The 27,877-nt window shown below is 45.8% G+C and overlaps 1 protein-coding gene across 2 annotated transcripts in view; it reads left to right on the forward strand.

The window, feature by feature from the left end:
- The window catches only part of LOC115123560 (dystroglycan 1-like), a 147,706-nt gene extending 124,202 nt beyond the window's left edge, over positions 1 to 23,504 (forward strand). For both annotated transcript variants that reach the window (XM_065002093.1, XM_065002092.1), the window contains exon 3: positions 18,605 to 23,504. In XM_065002093.1, the coding sequence (XP_064858165.1) occupies positions 18,605 to 20,893 (2,289 nt within the window). In that variant the 3' untranslated portion in view covers positions 20,894 to 23,504. The remainder of the gene's footprint in view (positions 1 to 18,604) is intronic.
- Positions 23,505 to 27,877: the final 4,373 nt, after the last annotated feature.

The following is a 27,877-nucleotide window of genomic DNA, read 5'->3' on the forward strand; positions in this document are numbered from 1 at the left end:
CCCCCTACTCACAAGGCAGGCAATACGCTCGACCTCATCTTTACTAGATGCTGTTCTTCCACTAACCTCATTGCAACTCCCCTCCAAGTCTCCGACCACTACCTTGTATCCTTTTCCCTCTCGCTCATCCAACACGTCCCACACTGCCCCTACTGGATGGTATCGCGCCGTCCCAACCTTCGCTCTCTCTCCCCCGCTACTCTCTCCTCTTCCATCCTATCATCTCTTCCCTCTGCTCAAACCTTCTCCAACCTATCTCCTGATTCTGCCTCCTCAACCCTCCTCTCCTCCCTTTCTGCATCCTTTGACTCTCTATGTCCCCTATCCTCCAGGCCGGCTCGGTCCTCCCCTCCCGCTCCGTGGCTCGACGACTCATTGCGAGCTCACAGAACAAGGCTCCGGGCAGCCGAGCGGAAATGGAGGAAAACTCGCGCTCCCTGCGGACCTGGCATCCTTTCACTCCCTCCTCTCTACATTTTCCTCTTCTGTCTCTACTGCTAAAGCCACTTTCTTCCACTCTAAATTCCAAGCATCTGCCTCTAACCCTAGGAAGCTCTTTGCCACCTTCTCCTCCCTCCTGAATCCTCCTCCCCCCCCTCCTCCCTCTCTGCAGATGACTTCGTCAACCATTTTGAAAAGAAGGTCGACGACATCCGATCCTCGTTTGCTAAGTCAAACGACACCGCTGGTTCTGCTCACACTGCCCTACCCTGTGCCCTGACCTCTTTCTCCCTCTCTCTCCAGATGAAATCTCGCGTCTTGTGACGGCCGGCCGCCCAACAACCTGCCCACTTGACCCTATCCCCTCCTCTCTTCTCCAGACCATTTCCGGAGACCTTCTCCCTTACCTCACCTCGCTCATCAACTCATCCCTGACCGCTGGCTACGTCCCTCCCGTCTTCAAGAGAGCGAGAGTTGCACCCTTCTGAAAAAACCTACACTCGATCCCTCCGATGTCAACAACTACAGACCAGTATCCCTTCTTTCTTTTCTCTCCAAAACTCTTGAACGTGCCGTCCTTGGCCAGCTCTCCCGCTATCTCTCTCAGAATGACCTTCTTGATCCAAATCAGTCAGGTTTCAAGACTAGTCATTCAACTGAGACTGCTCTTCTCTGTATCACGGAGGCGCTCCGCACTGCTAAAGCTAACTCTCTCTCTCTGCTCTCATCCTTCTAGACCTATCGGCTGCCTTCGATACTGTGAACCATCAGATCCTCCTCTCCACCCTCTCCGAGTTGGGCATCTCCGGCGCGGCCCACGCTTGATTGCGTCCTACCTGACAGGTCGCTCCTACCAGGTGGCGTGGCGAGAATCTGTCTCCTCACTACGCGCTCTCACCACTGGCGTCCCCAGGGCTCTGTTCTAGGCCCTCTCCTATTCTCGCTATACACCAAGTCACTTGGCTCTGTCATAACCTCACATGGTCTCTCCTATCATTGCTATGCAGACGACACACAATTAATCTTCTCCTTTCCCCCTTCTGATGACCAGGTGGCGAATCGCATCTCTGCATGTCTGGCAGACATATCAGTGTGGATGACGGATCACCACCTCAAGCTGAACCTCGGCAAGACGGAGCTGCTCTTCCTCCCGGGGAAGGACTGCCCGTTCCATGATCTCGCCATCACGGTTGACAACTCCATTGTGTCCTCCTCCCAGAGCGCTAAGAACCTTGGCGTGATCCTGGACAACACCCTGTCGTTCTCAGCTAACATCAAGGCGGTGGCCCGTTCCTGTAGGTTCATGCTCTACAACATCCGCAGAGTACGACCCTGCCTCACACAGGAAGCGGCGCAGGTCCTAATCCAGGCACTTGTCATCTCCCGTCTAGATTACTGCAACTCGCTGTTGGCTGGGCTCCCTGCCTGTGCCATTAAACCCCTACAACTCATCCAGAACGCTGCAGCCCGTCTGGTGTTCAACCTTCCCAAGTTCTCTCACGTCACCCCGCTCCTCCGCTCCCTCCACTGGCTTCCAGTTGAAGCTCGCATCCGCTACAAGACCATGGTGCTTGCCTACGGAGCTGTGAGGGGAAAGGCACCTCAGTACCTCCAGGCTCTGATCAGGCCCTACACCCAAACAAGGGCCCTGCGTTCATCCACCTCTAGCCTGCTCGCCTCCCTACCACTGAGGAAGTTCAGTTCCCGCTCAGCCCAGTCAAAACTGTTCGCTGCTCTTGCCCCCCAATGGTGGAACAAACTCCCTCACGACGCCAGGACAGCGGAGTCAATCACCACCTTCCGGAGACACCTGAAACCCCACCTCTTTAAGGAATACCTAGGATAGGATAAAGTAATCCTTCTCACCCCCCCCCCCTTAAAAGATTTAGATGCACTATTGTAAAGTGGCTGTTCCACTGGATGTCATAAGGTGAACGCACCAATTTGTAAGTCGCTCTGGATAAGAGCGTCTGCTAAATGACTTAAATGTAAATGTAACTGCCCCCAACTGAAATACAGTGCCTGTCTCTTCACACTCTTGCACGCCCAATTTTTCAGTTTTTGATTTGTTAAAAAAGTTTGAAATATCCAATAAATGTCATTCCATTTGATGATTGTGTCCCACTTGTTGTTGATTCTTCACAAAAATACAGTTTTATATCTTTATGTTTGAAGCGAGAAATGTGGCAAAAGGTCGCAAAGTTCAAGGGGGCCGAATACTTTCGCAAGGCACTGTATGTATCTGTTGACTAAGTCATTCCTAAAACTGCGTTAGTCTGTGAACCCTGGCAGAAGTGGAGTTGAGTTTACACATTTAATTTTACACTGATCTCAAATGACACTTAATTCCCTATACATATAGGACACTACTTTAGACCAGAGCCCTATGAGCCATGGGCAAAAGTAGTAGCACTAAACATGGGATAGAGTGCATTTGGGACTTACCCAGTGATACGGCCAAAAACAGAGACCACTAACAACCCACTAATACTCTCTCTCTCTGTGTGTGTGTGTGTGTGTGTGTGTGTTATTCTACAACATGCAAGCCTCTGTAGCTTTTCTCCCTTGTCCATCTCCTCCTTTCTCTCTCCTCTTCCTCCTCCTCCTCTTCCTTCTCCTCATCCTCCTCCCTCTCCTCCATCTCCTCCTCCTCCTTTCTCTCTCATCTTCGTTCGCCTTCTTAATAACTATTCATTATGGTAACTGCAAGCAAATGTTGTTGTGGCTTGTTCCTTTTAGAAAAGGCTTCATGACTACTCTGTTCAGAACAGCTTGGTGCCTCCTGGGTTGAGGGTCACCTCAGGTCTTCTCCATCCCAAATTCCACCCTATCCCCTACATAATGCGCTACATTTGACCAGGGCCCTATAGGGAATAGGGTGCCATGTGCCTATAGGAAGTTTGTGACTCATCCTTAGAGGTTACCTGAGTGAGAGGAAACTAGGGAACTGAACTCTCTCTCTCTCTCTCTCTCTCTCTCTCTCTCTCTCTCTCTCTCTCTCTCTCTCTCTTTCTCTCTCTCTCTCTCTCTCTCTCTCTCTCTCTTTCAATTCAAAGTGCTTTATTGGCATGGGAAACATATGTTTACATTGCCAAAACAAGTGAAATAGATAATAAACAAAAGTGAAATAAACAATAAAATGAACAGTAAATATTACACTCACAGAAGTTCCAAAAGAATAAGACATGTTTAATGTCATATTATGTCTATATACAGTTGTATAATGATGGGCAAATAGTTAAAGTACAAAAGGGAAAATAAATAAACATTAATATAGGTTGTATTTACAATGGTGTTTGTTCTTCACTTGTTGACCTTTTCTGTCATAGCACCCTGTGGTATTTCACCCAGTAGCTACAGGAATTTATCAAAATTGGATTTGTTTTCAAATTCTGAAGGAAATATGTGTCTCTAACTTGGTCATACATTTGGCAGGAGGTTAAGAAGTGCAGCTCAGTTTCCACCTAATTTTGTGGGCAGTGTTCACATAGCCTGTCTTCTCCCGAGAGCCATGTCTGCCTACGGCGGTCTATCTCAAAAGCAAGGCTATGCTCACTGAGTCTTTACATAGTCAAAGCTTTGGGTCAGTCACAGTGGTCAGGTATTCTGCCACTGTGTACTCTCTGTTTAGGGCCAAATAGCATTCTAGTTTGCTCTGCTTTTTTGTTAATTCTTTCCAATGTGTCAAGGAATTATCTTTTTGTTTTCTCATGATTTGGTTGGGGCTAATTGTGTTGCTGTCCTGGGGCTCTGTGGGGTGTGTTCGTGTTTGTGAACAGAGCCCCAGGACCAGCTTGCTTAGGGGACTTTTCTCCAGGTTCATCTCTCTGTAGTTGATGGCTTTGTTATGGAAGGTTTGGGAATCGCTTCCTTTTAGGTGGTTGTGGAATTTAATGGCTCTTTTCTGGATTTTGATCATTAGCGGATATCGGCCTCATTCTGCTCTGCATGCATTATTTGGTGTTTTACATTGTACACTGCATGCAGAGTCTCAATTTGTTGTTTGTCCCATTTTGTGAATTATTGTTGGTGAGCGGACCCCAGAGCTCATGACCGTAAATGGCAATGAGATTTATAACTTTTTAATGTATTTTTTAGACAGATCCTAATTGGTTTGTCGAATTTCATGTTCCTTTGATGGCATAGAAGGTCCTTCTTGCCTTTTCTCTCAGATCGTTCACAGCTTTGTGGAAGTTACCTGTGGCGCTGATGTTTAGGCCAAGGTATGTATAGTTTTGTGTGTGCTCTAGGGCAAAGGTGTCTAGATGGAATTTATATTTGTGGTCCTGGCGACTGGACCTTTTTTGGAACACCATTACTTTTGTCTTACTGAGATTTACTGTCAGGGTCCAGGTCTGGCAGAATCTGTGCATAAGATCTAGGTGCTGCTGTAGGCCTTCATTGGTTGGGGAAAGAAATACCAGATCGTCAGCAAACGGTAGACATTTGACTTCAAATTCTACGCCAATGCCTACGCCAATGCCTACGCCAATTCCTACGCCAATGCCTACGCCAATGCCTACGCCAATGCCTACGCCAATGCCTACGCCAATGCCTACGCCAATTCGTTGATATACCGTATATGTGACTCTTCGGTCATTTGAATTTCTGTTTTTTACATTGGATAAAAGTAGAGACTCAGAGCTACAACAGTTGAGGAAACAATGGTAAAGTAATTATGCTTTGAAAGTTGATCAACTTGTAAAATCACTTTTGAGGAAACTGTGTTTCAATGTTTTGGTACTGCTATTGGAGATGTCTTCTTTGTCTACACCCATTCAGCATTGTTCACACCCTCTTAAGCCTTAGCCCCACCCATTTCTTTAAGGGTTGATACAACCGTTCCGTACTAACTAGCCAGCTACTTTCAGACATCTAAGAGAGAGAGCGAGAGAGAGAGAGAGAGAGAGAGAGAGAGAACAGCTCACTGATCATTACTCAGCCTACCTGTGGTTTCGCGTTCAGAGCGCACAGTGGACGCTCTGGCCAATCAGTAGAGTTGTTCTGAAAGCTCTGACCTCACAACTATCTGACCTCTCTATCAGAAGCTTCTAAAGCCATGACATCATTTTCTGGAACTACAGTCAAGCACCCAAGCAAACTGGCTATCAATGGCTAGCTACTTCCAGACACATAATGAGCGAACACCCTAATTCTGACCGTTTAACTTTCCCTAGCAGAGCTTGTTAGGCTGTTTGCGTGTTATCCAGAGCGTTGGCGACTGTAACTGTGCTACTGGCAAACAACTGAATTATGCTGATGTTGTCGACGTTTTACTGACACCGGACATATTCAACAAGCTTTCAAAAATGCATCAGTTATTCTGTGCTCTGGCAGACTAAGACAGGCTTTTTTGTTAAGAAATGTAGCTAGCTAGCTAGGTAAACAATGAAACCCAACGCATGACGTAGCGTTAGTTAGCTAACGCTAGCTAGCTAACAGTACACTTGAAATGAAAATACTTTGTCAAAATTAGAGTGGAGTCTTTTGTTAAGACAATGGACAATAATCACAACTCATAACTTTACTACCCTGCATGAATCTGCAGGTAGCTAACCAACCAGGTTCTATGGCTGTACCTAGTCAAGCAAAATGTGTCGGAGATACGAAGAATAAGATCATACACATAACGTTAGCTAGCGACCCAGCCAGCTAACGTTAGGTACCTAACAGTACACTTTAGAAGAAAAAGAAACGCGCACCTAGGTTCAGAACTTTTGTGAAACATCACAGCACAGTTGAAAAATATATGGCAAATAGAAATCCACAAAAGTGGATTGTGTTCAGAGATAGAAGCGAGGGGTTTCGTTGGAGCTGAAAGGTGGGACTAATAACGAGCAAAAAGATAACTAATGTAAAATATACTGTGTCTGTAAAATGTATATAGTATGAATAAGCTGGAAGTAGAAGCCTAAGTGTTGTTGTCCATTAGTTTACTGCAATTAGGGGAGGGGTGTTAGGGTTAGGGGAGGGGTGGCAGTGTTAGGGAGGGGTGGCAGGGTTAGGGGAGGGGTGGCAGGGTTAGGGGAGGGGTGGTAGGGTTAGGGGAGGGGTGGTAGGGTTAGGGAGGGGTGGCAGGGTTAGGGAGGGGTGGTAGGGTTAGGGGAGGGGTGGTAGGGTTAGGGGATGGGTGGTAGGGTTAGGGGAGGGGTGGCAGTGTTAGGGAGGAGTGGCAGGGTTAGGGGAGGGGTGGTAGGGTTAGGGAGGGGTGGTAGGGTTAGGGGAGGGGTGGTAGGGTTAGGGGATGGGTGGTAGGGTTAGGGAGGGGTGGTAGGGTTAGGGGATGGGTGGTAGGGTTAGGGAGGGGTTGTAGGGTTAGGGGAGGGGTGGCAGGGTTAGGGAGGGGTGGCAGTGTTAGGGGAGGGGTGGCAGGGTTAGGGGAGGGGTGGTAGGGGAGGGGTGGTCGGGTTAGGGGAGGGGTGGTAGGGTTAGGGGAACATAATAAAGACAATTATATCAATTTAAAAAATATATATATATATATATATATTATTTATTTATTTTTTCATGTAAAATATGGGGGATTGGAAATTATTAACTGATGGAAGCCACAATCTATCTGCAATATTAAAGCTGATCTTCCCCCTAAAAAAATAGGTAGAAGTAGCTGATTTGACATTTGCCATAAATATTGTTTTCACTGAGGAAATGTACGAGTCTACTGTTAATGCTCTCCCTCCCTCACATGTGCTGCCATAGAATTGCATTCTATCAGTCTTTTCCCAGACACACAACATAGATATCATATTTTTCCGTTATCCACAGTGTGTTTGACAGTGGAAACTAAAACAAGGAAGGGTGTATTCTAGGACTGTGCTCTGGGGTATAATACTATTGCTCTAGTGCTGAACAGCAATAGAATAGAGTGATATATATAAATGTTTTAACAGTTTGAAAATGGGCTGGATTTGGAGACCAGTCTCTCATAAACATCTGACGGTTTTCCTAGCTACCCACCCTAACGGTCTGCCTAGCTACCAACCCTAACTGTCTGTCTAGCTACCAACCCTAACTGTCTGTCTAGCTACCCACCCTAACGGTCTGTCTAGCTACCAACCCTAACGGTCTGCCTAGCTACCAACCCTAACGGTCTGCCTAGCTACCCACCCTAACGGTCTGTCTAGCTACCCACCCTAACGGTCTGCCTAGCTACCCACCCTAACTGTCTGTCTAGCTACCCACCCTAACGGTCTGCCTAACTGCTACCCACCCCCTAACTGTCTGTCTAGCTACCCTGTCTGTCTAGCTACCCACCCTAACGGTTTCCTAGCTACCAACCCTAACTGTCTGTCTAGCTACCCACCCTAACTGTCTGTCTAGCTACCCACCCTAACTGTCTGTCTAGCTACCCACCCTAACGGTTTGCTAGCTACCAACCCTAACTGTCTGCCTAGCTACCAACCCTAACTGTCTGCCTAGCTACCCACCCTAACTGTCTGTCTAGCTACCCACCCTAACTGTCTGTCTAGCTACCCACCCTAACGGTTTCCTAGCTACCAACCCTAACTGTCTGTCTAGCTACCAACCCTAACGGTCTGCCTAGCTACCAACCCTAACTGTCTGTCTAGCTACCAACCCTAACTGTCTGCCTAGCTACCCACCCTAACTGTCTGCCTAGCTACCAACCCTAACGGTCTGCCTAGCTACCAACCCTAACGGTCTGTCTAGCTACCAACCCTAACGGTCTGCCTAGCTACCAACCCTAACTGTCTGCCTAGCTACCAACCCTAACTGTCTGCCTAGCTACCAACCCTAACGGTCTGTCTAGCTACCAACCCTAACGGTCTGCCGAGCTACCCACCCTAACAGTCTCTCCTCCCCCTCATCTCCTCCACCTCTCCTCACGCTCCTCTCTTCCTCCTCATCTTCTCCTCTACCTCTCATCAACCTATCCTCCTCTTCCTCCTCCTCATCCATGTCTCCTCCCCCTTTCCCTCCTGATCTCCTCCTCCTTTCCCTCCTCCACCTCCTCTCCTCCAACTCTAGGCTGATACTGTATGTCAAAATGAGGACATGGTTAGTTTAACGGTGGTGTACATAGGCCTAGATCTAGGGCAGAGCATGTCATTAATGTAAACAGTACAGAATGTCTTCCATACTTTAGTTGTTGATTCTACACCACTCACTCATCTTGTAATTTCTCATCCCTTCGTTCCTCCCTCTACTTCTCCATCACATCATAGATCTCTTTTCTCCTCATGCAGTGTGTAGACGCTGATAGTGCTGAGAGTCAGAGACGCTGATAGTGCTGATAGTCAGAGACGCTGATAGTCAGAGACGCTGATAGTCAGAGACGCTGATAGTCAGGGACGCTGATAGTCAGAGACGCTGATAGTGCTGATAGTCAGAGACGCTGATAGTCAGAGACGCTGATAGTCGGAGACGCTGATAGTCAGAGAAGCTGATAGTCAGAGACGCTGATAGTCAGAGACGCTGATAGTCAGAGACGCTGATAGACAGAGACGCTGATAGTCAGAGACGCTGATAGACAGAGACGCTGGTAGTCAGAGACGCTGATAGACAGAGACGCTGGTAGTCAGAGACGCTGATTGTGCTGATAGTCAGAGACGCTGATAGTCAGAGACGCTGATAGTCAGAGACGCTGATAGTGATGATAGTCAGAGACGCTGGTAGTCAGAGAAGCTGATAGTCAGAGACGCTGATAGTCAGAGACACTGATAGTCAGAGACGCTGATAGACAGCGACGCTGATAGTCAGATACGCTGATAGTCAGAGACGCTGATAGACAGCGACGCTGATAGTCAGAGACGCTGATAGTGCTGATAGTCAGAGACGCTGATAGTCAGAGACGCTGATAGACAGAGACGCTGATAGTGCTGATAGTCAGAGACGCTGATAGTCAGAGACGCTGATAGTCAGAGACGCTGATTGTGCTGATAGTCAGAGACGCTGATAGACAGAGACGCTGATAGTCAGAGACGCTGATAGTCAGAGACGCTGATAGTGCTGATAGTCAGAGACGCTGATAGTCAGAGACGCTGATAGTCAGAGACGCTGATAGTCAGGAACGCTGATAGTCAGAGACGCTGATAGTCAGGGACGCTGATAGTCAGAGACGCTGATAGTCAGAGACGCTGATAGTCAGGGACGCTGATAGTCAGAGACGCTGATAGTCAGAGACGCTGATAGTCAGAGACGCTGATAGTGCTGATAGTCAGAGACGCTGATACTCAGAGACGCTGATAGACAGAGACGCTGATAGTCACAGACGCTGATAGTCAGAGACGCTGATAAACAGAGACGCTGATAGTCAGAGACGCTGATAGTCAGAGACGCTGATAGACAGAGACGCTGATAGTCAGAGACGCTGATAGACAGAGACGCTGATAGTCAGAGACGCTGATAGTCAGAGACGCTGATAGACAGAGACGCTGATAGTCAGAGACGCTGATAGTCAGAGACGCTGATAGTGCTGATAGTCAGAGACGCTGATAGTCAGAGACGCTGATAGTCAGAGACGCTGATAGTGCTGATAGTCAGAGACGCTGATACTCAGAGACGCTGATAGACAGAGACGCTGATAGTCAGAGACGCTGATAGTCAGCGACGCTGATAGTCAGAGACGCTGATTGTGCTGATAGTCAGAGACGCTGATTGTGCTGATAGTCAGAGACGCTGATAGTCAGAGACGCTGATAGTCAGAGATGCTGATAGTCAGGGACGCTGATATTCAGAGACGCTGATAGTGCTGATAGTCAGAGACGCTGATAGTCAGAGACGCTGATAGTCAGAGACGCTGATTGTGCTGATAGTCAGAGACGCTGATAGTCAGAGACGCTGATAGCCAGAGACGCTGATAGTCAGAGACGCTGATAGTCAGAGACGCTTATAGTCAGAGACGCTGATAGCCAGAGACGCTGATAGTCAGAGACGCTGATAGTGCTGATAGTCAGAGACGCTGATAGTCAGAGACGCTGATAGTCAGAGACGCTGATAGTGCTGATAGCCAGAGACGCTGATAGTCAGAGACGCTAATAGTCAGAGACGCTGATAGTGCTGATAGTCAGAGACGCTGATAGTCAGAGACGCTGATAGTGCTGATAGTCAGAGACGCTGATAGTCAGAGACGCTGATAGTCAGAGACGCTGATAGTCAGAGACGCTGATAGTCAAAGATGCTGAATGTCACGCTGGGTTTGGGGGCTATGAGCAAAAATCAGAACAGTGTTCATCACACCGGAAGTGAACGCATCACAAATGGCAGCCTATCTTCTATTTCTCTGGTCAAAAGTAGTGCACTACATAGGGAATAAGGTGCCATTTGGGAAAGGAGAGTTAGTGTCTTTTGATGAGATTAACAACCCCCTGGTTTAATTAACTTCACTACTAAAGTGGGGAGAAAGGGGGCAGAGCAGCTACCTACTGCTGTGTACTCATCACACACACACACGCAGACACACACACGCGCATAAACACACATACACGCACACGCACGCACACACGCATACACACGCGGACACACACACACACACACACATCATCTCATCATCTTCGGGTGATGGCACCCAGAAGCTTTTTTGATACATCACCACATTACCCATCATCATAGTTATTAAAGTTTCTCTCCAAAATAGCCACATCTGCTCTGATGCAGCGGTAGGAGGTGTAGGAGCATTAATGAGAAGATGTGTGTGTGTGTGTGTGTGTGTGTGTGTGTGTGTGTCCACCTCCTGCGCGTGTGGCTACGTACGTACGTACATGTCTGTCTGTCTGAGTGTCCCAACGTACTGGCCTACATGCAAGTGTGTGTGTGTGTGTGTGTGTGTGTGTGTGTGTGTGTGGTGTGTGTGATTCTAAAAGCCCATATGCTGTTTCCTGTCTTCCCCTGGTGCTGGCTGTGTATTGGTTAGACCATTAATGATCCATCTAGGGATCGCCGGTATCTACATCATTTATCAACTGTACGATTTATCAGCCGCAACATTAACTGGTTGAGAAGCAGAGGACGCGTTAGTGGTTGTTTTATGGGATGTATTTGAATGTCAATCCCCTTGGGATGTATTTGAATGTCAATCCCCTTGGAATGTATTTGAATGTCAATCCCCTTGGGATGTATTTGAATGTCAATCCCCTTGGAATGTTTTAAGTTATTATGTTAACTGTATTAGACCATGCTAAAAAAGATGTAAGAAACCCCATGTTGAAGAAATCCCATGTTGAAGAAACCCCATGTTGAAGAAACCACATTTTGTAGAAATCAACTGATGTCACAAAGTACTGTACAGAAACCCAGCCTAAAACGCAAAACAGCAAGCAATGCAGGTGTAGAAGCACGGTGGCTTGGAAAAATTCCCTAGAAAAGCCAAAACCTAGGAAGAAACCTAGAGAGGAACCAGGCTATAAGGGGTGGCCAGTCCTCTTCTGGCTGTGCCGGGTGGAGATTATAACAGAACATGGCCAAGATGTTCAAATGTTCATAGATGACCAGCAGGAGATTATAACAGAACATGGCCAAGATGTTCAAATGTTCATAGATGACCAGCAGGAGATTATAACAGAACATGGCCAAGATGTTCAAATGTTCATAGATGACCAGCAGGAGATTATAACAGAACATGGCCAAGATGTTCAAATGTTCATAGATGACCAGCAGGAGATTATAACAGAACATGGCCAAGATGTTCAAATGTTCATAGATGACCAGCAGGGTCAAATAATAATCATCACAGTGGTTGTCAAGGGTGCAACAGGTCAGCACCTCAGGATTAAATGTAAAACCCCTTGCAGATGGCCACCCACCTCTTTCAGCATGTTTTTACAAAAATATAGATTCAATGTTCTCCGCAAGGACATATACAGGATTCTACCCTCCACAACACTATGTCACCAGGACATATACAGGATACTACCCTCTACAACACTATGTCACCAGGACATATACAGGATACTACCCTCTACAACACTATGTCACCAGGACATATACAGGATACTACCCTCCACAACATAACCTTCACTATGTCACCAGGACGTACAATTGAAGTCGGAAATTTACGTACACTTAGGTTGGAGTCATTAAAACGTGTTTTTCACACAGTCAAGGTATTGGAGTGGCCATCACAAAGCCCTAACCTCAATCCTATAGAAAGTTTGTGGGCAGAACTGATAAAGTGTGTGCGAGCAAGGAGGCCTACAAACCTGACTCAGTTACACCAGCTCTGTCAGGAGGAATGAGCCAAAGTTCAACCAACCTATTGTGGGAAGCTTGTGGAAGGCTACCTGAAACATTTGACCCAAGTTAAACCATTTAAAGGTAATGCTACCAAATACTAATTGAGTGTATGGAAACTGACCCACTGGGAATGTGATGAAAGAAATTCAAAATGAAATAAATCACTCTCTCTACTATTATTCTGACATTTCACAATCTTAAAATAAAGTGGTGATCCTAACTGTCCTAAAACATGGAATATTTAATGGGATTAAATGTCAGGAATTGTGAAAAACTTGAGTTTAAATGTATTTGGCTAAGGTGTATGTAAACTCCCGACTTCAACTGTATACACAGGATACTACCCTCCACAACATAACCTTCACTATGTCACCAGGACATATACAGGATACTACCCTCTACAACACTATGTCACCAGGACATATACAGGATACTACCCTCTACAACACTATGTCACCAGGACATATACAGGATACTACCCTCTATAACACTATGTCACCAGGACATATACAGGATACTACCCTCCACAACACTATGTCACCAGGACATATACAGGATACTACCCTCTATAACTCTATGTCACCAGGACATATACAGGATACTACCATCCACAACACTATGTCACCAGGACATATACAGGATACTACCCTCCACAACATAACCTTCACTATGTCACCAGGACATATACAGGATACTACCCTCTACAACACTATGTAACCAGGACATATACAGGATACTACCCTCCACAACATAACCTTCACTCCAAATCAAACCTCCAACCTACAACCTGATTTCGGACAAAATTACCTGGAAGGATTCCTACTACCAAGATTCTTATTTCCAAGGTCTATACAGCAAATGCTCTGGGCAAACCAACAACCAGCAAAAGAAGAACAAGAAACGTGAAAACATCATCCAACCTGGAACTGAGAGAGTAATGTTTAGTCTGAAGCTATTTTTAATGCCAAGAAGAAAAATTAATTACAATGTTATATTGTCCTTTATTGGGACGGAATGCTAAGTTAAGGCTACCAAGTTTGCTAGGACTGAACAGATCCAGCTGCAACTTCAATTAGCACTGAAGTGTGAAGTGAGAGGTGTCAAAGCCCTTGAGCCCAACAATGGCAGCAGAGTTTTCCAGCCTCTCCCACACCCAAATTCATAGGCCGTTGAAGCCCCCTCCCTCTGTGCAGAGGCCGTTGAAGCCCCCTCCCTCTGTGCAGAGGCCGTTGAAGCCCCCTCCCTCTGTGCAGAGGTCATTACAACACAGTACCCCCTGGATTCATCTCTATTTTGAAATCAGATATACAGCCAGGATACTTCAACTGTAAATTACCTCAAGAAGAAACGATATTGTTGCTTTGATCGCATCAGAAGATATCCTCCTCGCCATCTCCAAATTACAACAGCCACAGGACAATTTTGTTTGAATGTCGTAAAGGACCATCCGCCGAAACTAAAGAGATATAGCTAGCTAACGACCCTACTTTTCCACGTTGAAAGACAGGCTGGACAGAGATATAGCTAGCTAACGACCTCCTTTTCCACATTGAAAGACAGGGTGGACAGAGATATAGCTAGCTAACGACCTCATTTTCCACGTTGAAAGACAGGGTGGACAGAGATATAGCTAGCTAACGACCTCATTTTCCACGTTGAAAGACAGGGTGGACAGAGATATAGCTAGCTAACAACCTCCTTTTCCACGTTGAAAGACAGGGTGGACAGAGATATAGCTAGCTAACGACCTGCTTTTCCACGTTGAAAGACAGGGTGGACAGAGATATAGCTAGCTAACGACCTCCTTTTCCACGTTGAAAGACAGGGTGGACAGAGATATAGCTAGCTAACGACCTCCTTTTCCACGTTGAAAGACAGGGTGGACAGAGATATAGCTAGCTAACGACCTCCTTTTCCACGTTGAAAGACAGGGTGGACAGAGATATAGCTAGCTAACGACCTCCTTTTCCACGTTGAAAGACAGGGTGGACAGAGTTATAGCAAGCTAACGACCTACTTTTCCACGTTAAAAGACAGGGTGGACAGAGATATAGCTAGCTAACGACCTCCTTTTCCACGTTGAAAGACAGGGTGGACAGAGATATAGCTAGCTAACGACCTGCTTTTCCACGTTGAAAGACAGGGTGGACAGAGATATAGCTAGCTAACGACCTCCTTTTCCACGTTGAAAGACAGGGTGGACAGAGACTTGCTAGCTACGTTAGCTAGCTAGCTGGGATTTTCTACAAGGAATCTTCCTCCTGAAAAAAAGCTTCTCTGCAGTTTGTGTGACACCTACTCCCGTTGCCTGCTGCACTGCTGCTTGGATTCCAGCTGGCGATCTGTTCACCGTCTGCCCTGGTTGTCTCCCCCTGTTTGGTACAGGTACCCCCGCCACACTCCCCCCTCTTTCCCGAGGTTTCACTCACCTCTTGCACACACGCTGTTGGTGCGAGTTACTCTGAACTTACAATGGCTAACCCCAAGTCGTTATATATTAATGCTTAATGCTATTTATCCCACGACTCCTATGTGCTTTGTTGACTATGAACGTTCTTGTTTACCCAACCATGGGACAGACTATGTTTGTTCCCACACTCGGGACTCTGACTCTCTATTAGTTACACGGGCTGTTGGCCTCCCGTCCTATTCTACCCACCTCTGGACGGCTTTATATTCATGTTACCTGATTAAATTGCTCTATAATACGATATTGTTGTCATCTATTGCACATTGCTTGCTGTTTGGGGTTTTAGGCTGGGTTTCTGTACAGCACTTTGAGATATCAGCTGATGTAAGAACGGCTATATAAATACCTTCGATTTGATTTGATTCAAATGTCATTAGTAAGCATTTCACTGTAACCACCTGTTGTATCTGGCGCATGTGACCAATACAATTTTATATGATTTGAAATCAGGACTGCGGAGCTCTCCCTGTCCTCCCCCGTGCCTTGATTATATTACTGTTGATGGTATGTGGAAATGTGCATGCACACCCTGGCCCACCTACTGTTGCTAGCCCCAATTCTGACTTGTGCTCTGATATCTGCTTCACTGATTTCTGCTCTCATAAAAGCCTGTGTTTTCTGCACGTTAACACTAGAAGCTTATTACCTAATTGAAAGTGTGGTTTCACAGCGCCAATCCAGATGTGTTGGTCATTACTGAGACTGGTTAAGGAAGATTGTTTTGAACACTGTTAACCTTTCTGGTTATAACCTTTTTCGGCAAGACAGATCTTCCAAAGGTGGTGGAGTGGCAATCTTTACCAAAGATCACCTTCAGTGCTCAGTTGTCTCCACCAAGTCTGTCCCCAAACAATTTGATTTGCTAGTTTTAAGCATTAAACTTTCCAAATAACTATTTTTTGACTGTTGCTGGATTTTGTCATTCATCATCAGCACCAGACTGTACCCGACCTGCCATAAGCTCTCTCCTGGCCCCTTACACTCTGAATTTGTCCTGCTAGGTGACCTAAACTGGGACATGCTTAAACCACCTGACCAAGTCCTAAAACAATGGGACTCCCTAAATCTTTCACAGATTAATACCAATCCCACAAGATATGACTCCAAACACCCAGAAAAGGCTACTCTCCTTGATGTTATCATCACAAATAATCCTGATAGGTATCAGTCTGGTGTTTTCTGTAATAATTTTAAGCTGTAAAACAGTGATCACTATGTTCGTAATGGCTGCTCAGTGAAACGACCTGTCCTGATTTGTCATAGACTCTTGCTAAAAAAGCTTTAATGAGCAAGCCTTCCTTCATGACCTGGCCTCTGTAAAGTTGATCCCCTCTGTCAAAGACGCTTGGACCTTCTTTTTTTAATCGTTTCTGTGGTATTGTTAACAAACACGCCCCCATAAAGAAAATTAGAATTTCAAACAGGTTCAGCCCCTGGTTCGACCGTGATCTGGCAGAGTTACTCCACCTCGAATTTCATTTTTCTAAATATCGTCACACGCATACACGCATACTCAGGCTGGCTGGCTCTCGTTCAGGCAAATGAGAATTAAGTGCACTCAGGCTATCCGGCCAAAGTTAGTTACTTTAAGGAGCAGTTCTCTGTCTGTGTGTCTAACCCAGGAAGTTCTGGAAATGTGTTAAAGACCTAGAGAAAAAACCCTTCTCCTGCCCATGTCCCTTAATGTTGATGATGTGGTTGTTACTGACAAGAAGCACATGGCTGAGCTCTTTAATCACCACTTCATTAAGTCAGGATTCCTCTTTGACTCATCCATGCGTCCAACATTTCCTCATCTCCCACCCCTTCTAATGCAACTAGCCCTGATGCTCCTCCCTCTTTTTAACCTGCCCCGCTACAACGTTTCTTTCTGCAGTCTGAGGTCCCAAAGGAGCTGCTTAAACTTGACCACAAAAGAAACATCTGGGTCAGATGGTTTAGACCCTTTCTTCTTTTTAGGCTGCATCCCTTATCATTGCCAAGCCTATCTCTGACCTTTTTAACCTGTCTGTCCTTTCTGGGGAGGTTCCCATTGCTTGGAAGGCAGCCACGGTGCGTCCTTTATTTAAAGGGGAGGTCAAGCTGATCTTAACTGTTATTGGTGTCTCTGAGCGGTCTTTGGCCTGGTTTGCTAATTACCTCTCTCAGAGTGCAGTGTATAAAGTCAGAACAGCTGCTGTCTCAGACGCTGCCTGTCACCAAGGGAGTACCCCAAGGCTCGATCCTAGGCCCCAAAACTCTTCTCAATTTACAGCAACATAGCTCAGGCAGTATACAGATTATACAGTCTTATACTCAGCTGGCCCTTCCCCGGATTGTGTGTTAAACGCTCTACTACAAATCTTTCTTAGGGTCCAACAAGCTTTCTCTGCCCTTAACCTTGTTCTGAAAACCTCCAAAACAAAGGTTATGGTTTGGTTTGGTAAGAGGAATGCCCCTCTCCCCCACCATTGTGATTACTAAATCTGAGGGTTTAGAGCTTGAGGTACTCACCTCATACAAGTACTTGGGAGTATGGCTAGACGGTACACTGTCCTTCTCTCACACATATCAAAGCTGCAAACTAAGGTTACATCCTGACTTGGTTTCCTCTATCATAATCGCTCATCTTTCACCCCAGCTGCCAAACTTACCCTGATTCAGATGACCATCCTACCCATGTTCGAATACGGACACATAATTTACACATGATCAAGTAAATGTATAGATCTGCAAGTAAAGGTGCTCTCCAGCTGCTAGATGTACTTTAAAATTAATTGTATCTTGTGAATTGTTCACTATATTTCACCTTTTAACCTTATAGAGAAACTTAGTTTTGCACTAGTCTAGAAAATCACCAGTAGCAGCTTCTCAGTAGCAGCTTCTCACAACAATAACATCTCCTATTATTTATAAACCCAAAAGATAAAACAACAACAAGACCTCCTGTTATTTTCTTCTCTGTTATTAATGGCTGCAATATGTAACTTTTGGGAGCAATTGACCAAATTCGCATAGAAATGTGAGTTATAGATCTGTAGATAGATCTTCTCATTGAAAGCAAGTCTAAGAAGCGGTTGATCTGTTCTATGTGTTACTTCTATGCTTCCCATTCTTAAGTTAAATGTTTTGTCTTTTACTTTCGTTTTTTTTACACCAGCTCCAAACAACTGAAAATACAATATTTTTGGTTATGGAAAATATATTTAAGTGTTTTAAATGATACAATGGTTCTCTACACTATACTTGCTTGTTTTGTCACATAAACGGAAATAAAGGCAAATTATTCGAATTTTTGCAACCAGGATATGGCAGAGTGATTTATGCATAGTTCATCTTGAATGATTTATAAACTAGTTACACAATCAAGAAAACAGTCAATTCTGTGAGTAGAACAGAAGTTGCAAATTTTGTGCATAAACTTATTATTTTTATTTTTCATGTTGTTTTCTTGTATTTTATCTTAAATTATTAATTGAATCAAAAAAGACTTATCAACTCTTTATTTTTATTTTTTTTCCCCAGATAACTGAGTCAGGCAAGGAGACGTTACCAACATGGCTGCACTGGGACTGGGAGAGAAACGTCCTACAGGGTCTACCACTGGGTGAGGACAAGGGTGTCCACTATATCTCCGTCTCCGCATCCAATGGCAGCCAGGATATCTTCTCCATCGAGGTGCACCCAGAGGAACACGCTGACACTGACCCAATCCAGGTAGCCATCCAGTCAGCGTCCAACAACTCCAACAACGAGGTAGAGCCATTCGTCTGTGGCAACGAGGAGCCGGTGACGGTGCTCACAGTGATTCTGGATGCCGACCTGACCAAGATGAGCCCCAGACAGAGGGTGGAGCTGCTGGGCAAGATGAAGAAGTTCTCTGGCGTGGCGCTCCAGCACATGAAGATACTTCCCGTGGTCAACAACAGATTGTTCGATATGTCCGCCTTCATGGCCGGACCAGGAAATGCCAAAAAGGTGGTTGAAAACGGAGCCCTGTTATCCTGGAAGCTGGGCTGTTCCCTAGACCAGAGTAACGTCCCTAATATTAGTAGCGTCCAGGCGCCGGCTAAAGCGGGCACTATGTCGGCTCAGTTGGGATATCCGGTCGTCGGTTGGCACATCGCCAACAAGAAGCCTCATATCCCAAAACGGGTGAGGCGCCAGCTCAACAATACCCCTACTCCTGTTCTAGCTCTGCTTCCCCCAACGTCTGTCGTCGAGCCCCCCGTTCGCATTGTACCCACCCTGTCGTCACCTGCCATTGCTGCCCCCACAGACAGCTCTGCCCCACCCATGAGAGGGCCTGTGCCCTTGCCCATGAAGCCCACGATCCGTGTCAGAGACTCATATGCCCACACTCCCACTCAGGGTGCACCCCTGCCAACCAGAGTGATGGAGTCCACTAGTACCATCTCCATTGAACCCACCATGACCAGGCATACTGTTGTGGAATCCACTCCGACACTCCCTCCACCCACCACAGTCGCCACCAGAAAGCCAACCAAGAAACCAAAGAGACCGAAGACCACTCCGATGCCAAGGGAGCCCAAGACCACCACAGCCAAACCAGCCAGGCGCACTACCCCATCGTCCATCGTGCCTGACCCAAGAAACGAGAAACCAGATCTCCGCAACCCCATTGATCAGGTCAATGCCTTCGTGGGCACATATTTTGAAGTGAAAATCCCATCCGATACTTTCTTTGACAAGGAGGACGGTACGACAGACAAGTTGAGGTTGACATTGAGGATGAACCACAACGAAGTGGTCGGAGATGATTCCTGGATACAGTTTAATAGCACAAGTCAGCTGCTGTATGGTCTACCTGACTCGAACCACATCGGGAAGCACGAGTACTTCATGCAGGCCACCGATAAGGGCGGTCTGAATGCAATCGATGCCTTTGAGGTCCGTGTGAACCGCTGGGCTCCCAACGATAAGTCCCCGGTCTTGTTCCAGGCTCGCTTCCACGGGGAACCTCACCAGGTGACCAACGACATCCACAAGAAGATTTTGCTAATCAAGAAACTGGCGTACTCGTTCGGGGACCGCAACAGCAGCACGGTCACCCTGAGAAACATCACCAAGGGATCCATCATGGTGGAGTGGACCAACAACAGCCTCCAGCAGAACCCCTGTCCCAAGGAGAAGATCCAGACCATGTCCAGGAGGATCTCTAACGCCCAGGGAAGGCCCTCCCAGACATTCATCTCCACCATGGAGCCTGAATTCAAACCCATCGACATCAAGGTCAAAGGGACAGCCGCCTGCCGGAACTACATGTTCGTGCCGCCGAGTGAAATCACCATTCCTTTACCCCCGGCCGTCACCCCGGCGCTCGGCGCCGGACGCCAGAGCACGGACGACGTCTACCTTCACACGGTCATCCCTGCGGTAGTGGTGGCGGCCATCTTGCTGATCGCCGGCATCATCGCCATGATCTGCTACCGTAAAAAGCGCAAAGGAAAGCTGACCATCGAGGACCAGGCTACCTTCATCAAGAAGGGGGTACCCATCATTTTCGCAGACGAGCTTGACGACTCCAAGCCCCCTCCGTCCTCCTCCATGCCCCTCATCCTGCAGGAGGAGAAACCCCCACTGCCCCCGCCTGAGTACCCCAACATGACCAGTCCAGAGACCACCCCCCTGAACCAGGACCTTCTGGGGGAGTACACAGCTCTGAGGGATGAGGATCCCAATGCCCCTCCCTACCAGCCTCCACCCCCTTTCACTGTCCCCATGGAAGGCAAAGGCTCTCGTCCAAAGAACATGACCCCCTACAGATCCCCACCACCTTATGTGCCACCCTAAGGTTAGCTGGCTCCTCCAGAGGAGGAGAGGGGAAGCAGGGGGACTTGTAACCGTCTCACACCAGTGTTGTCTGTTTGGAAATAAGGGGTGTGAGGAGGAGGGTAGAGGCTCTGCAAAGTGGCAATGAACTTCGGACATTTTGGGTTGGGAGGGTTTTGGGCTGATCTGATCAAGGCTGAGTTAAAGTTGAACGATGGGAGGGAGGAAGAACTAGGTGGTAGCCTCGGCAACGATAGCCACAACAATGACACTATTCAGTCTCTCGTCATCTCATTGGTTACAGCTGAACAGCTAGATTGAGAAGACACGCCCCTCCTGTCCCAGCAGCTTTTTTCTCCATTTGAAACTAAATGGCCTTTTGTTTTATTTTGTGTCTTTTGGTTCTGGTTTTCTTCTGTTTTTGACTTGACTTTAAGATCAAACTACTTGCCTTTTTTAATCTTCTTTTATCTTGAATAATACAAGAGGACAATAAACAAACACACTGCAGGCAAAAAGGTTTTTAATGATGAGATAGAGAGTTCTATGAATGAAAACAAACACAACATAATCATGTTGATCTGGGACAGCCAACCCTGCAGACAGTTAAACACAGTGGTTGATTGATGTGGCGGTGGCTGTTTGGATTCAATAAGGTTTGCCTTTTAACACTAATTGTATGTTTTTACCCTTATTCACACAATGTCTAGTCAAGATGAGCATAACAAGGGTAGCCTAAAAGAATAATTAGAAATTACTATTACATTTTTTTTTTTTTACTTTATATTTTTAAGGTTAGATTAGATTAGATAGGATTGTTTTGGTGGTGGAGCAGATCTCCTGACTGAAATAGCCTGCAGGATCTCTTTTTCCCCCAATCAGAAAGGAACGGTACACCTAGTAGGTAGGCCTAGTCAGGGTTAGTGAACGTTAACATGGAAGCAATGACAACCAGATAGTTACCCTGGTTACTACCAGATGGTTACCCTGGTTACTACCAGATGGTTACCCTGGTTATTACCAGATGGTTACCCTGGCCTGGTTATTACCAGATGGTTACCCTGGCCTGGTTATTACCAGATGGTTACCCTGGCCTGGTTATTACCAGATGGTTACCCTGACCTGGTTATTACCAGATGGTTAGCCTGGCCTGGTTATTACCAGATGGTTACCCTGGCCTGGTTATTACCAGATGGTTACCCTGGCCTGGTTATTACCAGATGGTTACCCTGGTTATTACCAGATGGTTACCCTGGCCTGGTTATTACCAGATGGTTACCCTGGTTATTACCAGATGGTTACCCTGGCCTGGTTATTACCAGATGGTTACCCTGACCTGGTTATTACCAGATGGTTACCCTGGCCTGGTTATTATCAGATGGTTACCCTGGCCTGGTTATTACCAGATGGTTACCCTGGCCTGGTTATGACCAGATGGTTACCCTGGCCTGCTTATGACCAGATGGTTACCCTGGCCTGGTTATTACCAGATGGTTACCCTGGCCTGATTATTACTAGATGGTTACCCTGGCCTGGTTATTACCAGATGGTTACCCTGGCCTGGTTATTACCAGATGGTTACCCTGGCCTGGTTATGACCAGATGGTTACCCTGGCCTGGTTATGACCAGATGGGTACCCTGGCCTGGTTATTATCAGATGGTTACCCTGGCCTGGTTATTACCAGATGTTTACCCTGGCCTGGTTATTATCAGATGGGTACCCTGGCCTGGTTATGACCAGATGGTTACCCTGGCCTGGTTATTATCAGATGGTTACCCTGGTCTGGTTATTACCAGATGGTTACCCTGGCCTGGTTATTATCAGATGGTTACCCTGGCCTGGTTATTACCAGATGGTTACCCTGGCCTGGTTATTACCAGATGGTTACCCTGGCCTGGTTATGACCAGATGGTTACCCTGGCCTGGTTATTACCAGATGGTTACCCTGGCCTGGTTATGACCAGATGGTTACCCTGGCCTGGTTATTACCAGATGGTTACCCTGGCCTGGTTATGACCAGATGGTTACCCTGGCCTGGTTATTATCAGATGGTTACCCTGGCCTGGTTATGACCAGATGGTTACCCTGGCCTGGTTATGACCAGATGGGTACCCTGGCCTGGTTATTATCAGATGGTTACCCTGGCCTGGTTATTACCAGATGGTTACCCTGGCCTGGTTATTACCAGATGGTTACCCTGGCCTGGTTATTACCAGATGGTTACCCTGGCCTGGTTATGACCAGATGGTTACCCTGGCCTGGTTATTACCAGATGGTTACCCTGGCCTGGTTATGACCAGATGGTTACCCTGGCCTGGTTATGACCAGATGGTTACCCTGGCCTGGTTATTACCAGATGGTTACCCTGGCCTGGTTATTACCATATTTCTTGTTTTTACTTTGCCTGAGTTTCCCAAAGCCACCCAAAATCATTCAAGAGAGAAATATAACACAATCCAATGCCCCTTTTTACTATTCTTGTTTAAAGTGTGTTAAAATGAGTATCATGATCCGAATATGATCATAACATTGACCATTTGAATGCCATTTTGCCTTTATGGCGATGCGACAAGTGTCTTCTGTAAATAACGATGGATCGGCCTGTGTGTATTTTTAGTCCCCCCCCCCCCCCCCCCAAAAAAAAAAAACGTTTTGTGTAAATCAGATATGGAAAAAGCCTCCTGCAGTTTATTTTAGACAAGGGGTAAGTAGTGATGATGCTCTTGTTTTCACATTTTATGCGGTAAAACAGTTTAGGGCCGTTGAGAGTGATTGAGAATGTCCTGAATGGGACACAACATGTATTCACAACTCAAAGGTCATTGTTGAGAGGAGGGTAGGAGAGTTAGAGAGAGAGAAAGAAAGAAAGAAAGAAATGGGAATATCCCAATAACAAGATTACCAGAAAACACAGGAAAAAAAATGGTTGATTTAAAATCTCTATCTAATTTTTTTACAACGTTTTTGATACAGCATCAAATTGTAAAAAAAAAAAAAATCTATAAATACATGAATAGTGTACTGCAATTTGTAAAATCTTAAGAGTAGAGAATCCTTATTATATCCCTTTTCTCATTGGTCACCCATTTCAAATGTTTTTCATTTTTCATTTTACCATATTGAAATGTACCTCCTGCTATACAGTCGGAATGACCCATTTTATGTAATCACACATTTTTTATTTAATATTCAAATTCTTCACTAACGACTTTGAAAGTGACCCTTTGCAATAATGTAAGGTGCTGCCTGGTGGTGGTGGTGGTGGTGAGTGGTCAATGCAGGTTAGATGAGTGATGATGTACTACATGCATAATGATGATGCTGATGTGCACGCATAATGATGATGCTGATGTACACGCATAATGATGATGATGTGCACGCATAATGATGATGATGATGATGATGATGATGATGTACACGCATAATGATGATGATGTACACGCATAATGATGATGATGATGATGATGTACACGCATAATGATGATGATGATGATGTGCACGCATAATGATGAATATGATGTACACGCATAATGATGATGTGCACGCATAATGATGATGATGATGTACACGCATAATGATGATGATGATGATGATGTACACGCATAATGATGATGATGATGATGATGTACACGCATAATGATGATGATGATGATGATGTACATGCATAATGATGATGATGATGTACATGCATAATGATGATGATGATGTACACGCATAATGATGATGATGATGTACACGCATAATGATGATGATGATGATGATGTACACGCATAATGATGATGATGATGATGATGTACACGCATAATGATGATGATGTACCTACATAGTTTGTTTTTGCCAGATACCAAGTGTTGCTTTTTTGAGTGTCCATTTATTATGGAAGCCGACCTCTTTCTCTATATCCAGATAATTCTTCCTTCTTCACACGTTTGAAATTCTAATCCAACAAGCTCCCATAGTATTAGAATGAATGAATGGATGAATCATCAATATATATATATATATATATAACAGAGTGGACTATGATGGTATATCTCGCTTGGTATGTACATAATAATATAGAGATTTATTTTGTATTGATGAGCTTCGGTTATAATTGGTTTTCTAATGCTTCCCCATATTGATGAGTCAGTATGTGTACGTCCGTAGAGGTTTCATTAAGGAGTGTATCCCATCTCTCTAATCTGTCAGCCATTTTGAGACTCCCTGATTCCTGTCACAATAACCGGCACGTAAATCTTTCTCCTTGAACTAAAACCGGTATTATTAATCTGACCAGATGACACATTGTGATCTGGATCTGATGTTCGTAGATCTCCTTTTCAGTTCAATGCCTCCATCACACTCACCGCCATGAAATACAGACGGAGTTTATTGGTTATATGTAAAGAACTTGCCCCCCCTGCGTCCACAGATCATATCGCCACTTCAGCTCTATTGATTTCAGGACGAGGAACAAACTGCAATAAGAGTCCTAGATGGTTTATCCCAATAGGGTTGTTAGTTAGTCAAATAAGAAATATATAGTTACTTATGACAGTTACTGAGATTGATGAAGATTTGATCCACGTTTGAGGTGAGATTCATAGAACAATAGGTAAGTAGATAGTACAAGGACAGGTTTTTTTTGTTGTTGTAGGTTTGCGTATATTTTTAGTGGCGTAATCATTTCGGCGTTAAGCTCAATTCATTCATTAGGCGAAGAATCGGGCTTAGTTACACTGATCCTAATCTAAGACAAGTACGTGTGAAGCGTACATGTTGTGTTAAAATCGTACATGACGTAAGTGAAAGTTTTAGTGAACGTGTGTTTCTCAAATTCGGATTTATTCCTATTTGACTCAAATTAAGAGGAGATGATGAATCTGATTTGTGCGAAGCTTAACGGGAGAAGAATCCAAAACGATGCAAAAGAAATATGTAATAGCAGTCATTCATTTGTAACTTATTCAAATGCCTTTGTTGACAGAATATCTGATCTGTTTGGGCTTCATTTCAACATTACATTTCAGACATTAGCAAACGGTTATTGCGAAAGATACGGAATCAACAAAAAAAAAACACATTGTTCTATTCTTTTAGAACAGCTGTCCTGAAGGATAAACATTCAGGTGTAGCAACCTTTAAGGTTTGGATGAGTTTGTCCTCCATCTCATTTAGCTTTTCTGTGTTTCTGTTTTTTATTAGATTTCCTTCTTTTTTTTTTTGCTCATTTCAAACGTAGAGATTGGTGTGTGTGTGTGTGTGTGTCAAATCAAAATCAGCCTTCGAAATGAATGTCTTCATATGCAGCAAGAAGGATTGACTGATTGAAGCCTCCTCCAAGGTGCATATTTTACTATATTATTTTGTTTGCTATAGAGAATGTTTTTTTTTTTTTTCATTTAGTTTTTACATTCATGAGTGAATCAGTACTTACAATTGGAATATTGATGATAGTAACGATAGTGATGATTATAATAATTAGAAGAATAATATGGTTATCATAATGGTTTCAGGCGGACATTATACACTGTTTGTCCTTCATTTGTGTCATTTTTTAAAAATTGAAATACCTGTTTCCCCCACCGCGTTCCCTCCTCTGGTTCGCAAACAAAATGGTTGCCAAAGTACAGCGCAGTGAAAGTTATTTGGCTTGTCTTAACACATTGCACCTATCAGACAGACGTTCAGTTGACATGCTAAAACACATGACAAAGAGCTAGCCTCTCTGAAAGCCACCCCATGGGGAAGAAGGGGGGGAGGGAGGAATTAGAGGGATGATACCCCAGGGGAAGAAGGGGGAGGGGGGGGAGGAATTAGAGGGATGATACCCCAGGGGAAGAAGGGGGAGGGAGGAATTAGAGGGATGATACCCCAGGGGAAGAAGGGGGAGGGAGGAATTAGAGGGATGATACCCCAGGGGGAAGAAGGGGGAGGGAGGAATTAGAGGGATGATACCCCAGGGGGAAGAAGGGGGAGGGAGGAATTAGAGGGATGATACCCCAGGGGAAGAAGGGGGAGGGAGGAATTAGAGGGATGATACCCCAGGGGGAAGAAGGGGGAGGGAGGAATTAGAGGGATGATACCCCAGGGGAAGAAGGGGAGGGAGGAATTAGAGGGATGATACCCCAGGGGGAAGAAGGGGGGAGGGAGGAATTAGAGGGATGATACCCCAGGGGGAAGAAGGGGGAATTAGAGGGATGATACCCCAGGGGAAGAAGGGGGAGGGAGGAATTAGAGGGATGATACCCCAGGGGAAGAAGGGGGAGGGAGGAATTAGAGGGATGATACCCCAGGGGAAGAAGGGGGAGGGAGGAATTAGAGGGATGATACCCCAGGGGGAAGAAGGGGGAGGGAGGAATTAGAGGGATGATACCTCAGGGGAAGAAGGGGGAGGGAGGAATTAGAGGGATGATACCCCATGGGGAAGAAGGGGGGAGGGAGGAATTAGAGGGATGATACCCCAGGGGAAGAAGGGGGAGGGAGGAATTAGAGGGATGGTACCCCATGGGGAAGAAGGGGGGAATTAGAGGGATGGTACCCCATGGGGAAGGAGGGAGGAATTAGAGGGATGGTACCCCATGGGGAAGGAGGGAGGAATTAGAGGGATGATACCCCAGGGGGAAGAAGGGGGGAGGGAGGAATTAGAGGGATGGTACCCCATGGGGAAGTAGGGATGAATTAGAGGGATGATACCCCATGGGGAAGAAGGGGGGGGGGATTAGAGGGATGGTACCCCAGGGGGAAGGAGGGAGGAATTAGAGGGATGGTACCCCAGGGGGAAGAAGGGGGGAATTAGAGGGATGGTACCCCATGGGGAAGGAGTGAGGAATTAGAGGGATGATAAATAGACTGAGAAAATGCAGATTGACGGGAATAGTTTTCCATCTGGAGCGGTTGGGAAAAGCCTGACAATTGTCCTTGACCACAGGGAACGTCCAACCTAGAAAAGAGGGTTGTACACATGTATGAATGCCTGAGTAAACACTGCATGGTGAAACATGCATTTCTCTTCTCCTGT

This window comes from Oncorhynchus nerka, linkage group LG15 (genome assembly GCF_034236695.1).
Source record: "Oncorhynchus nerka isolate Pitt River linkage group LG15, Oner_Uvic_2.0, whole genome shotgun sequence".
Taxonomy (NCBI): Eukaryota; Metazoa; Chordata; class Actinopteri; order Salmoniformes; family Salmonidae; genus Oncorhynchus; species Oncorhynchus nerka.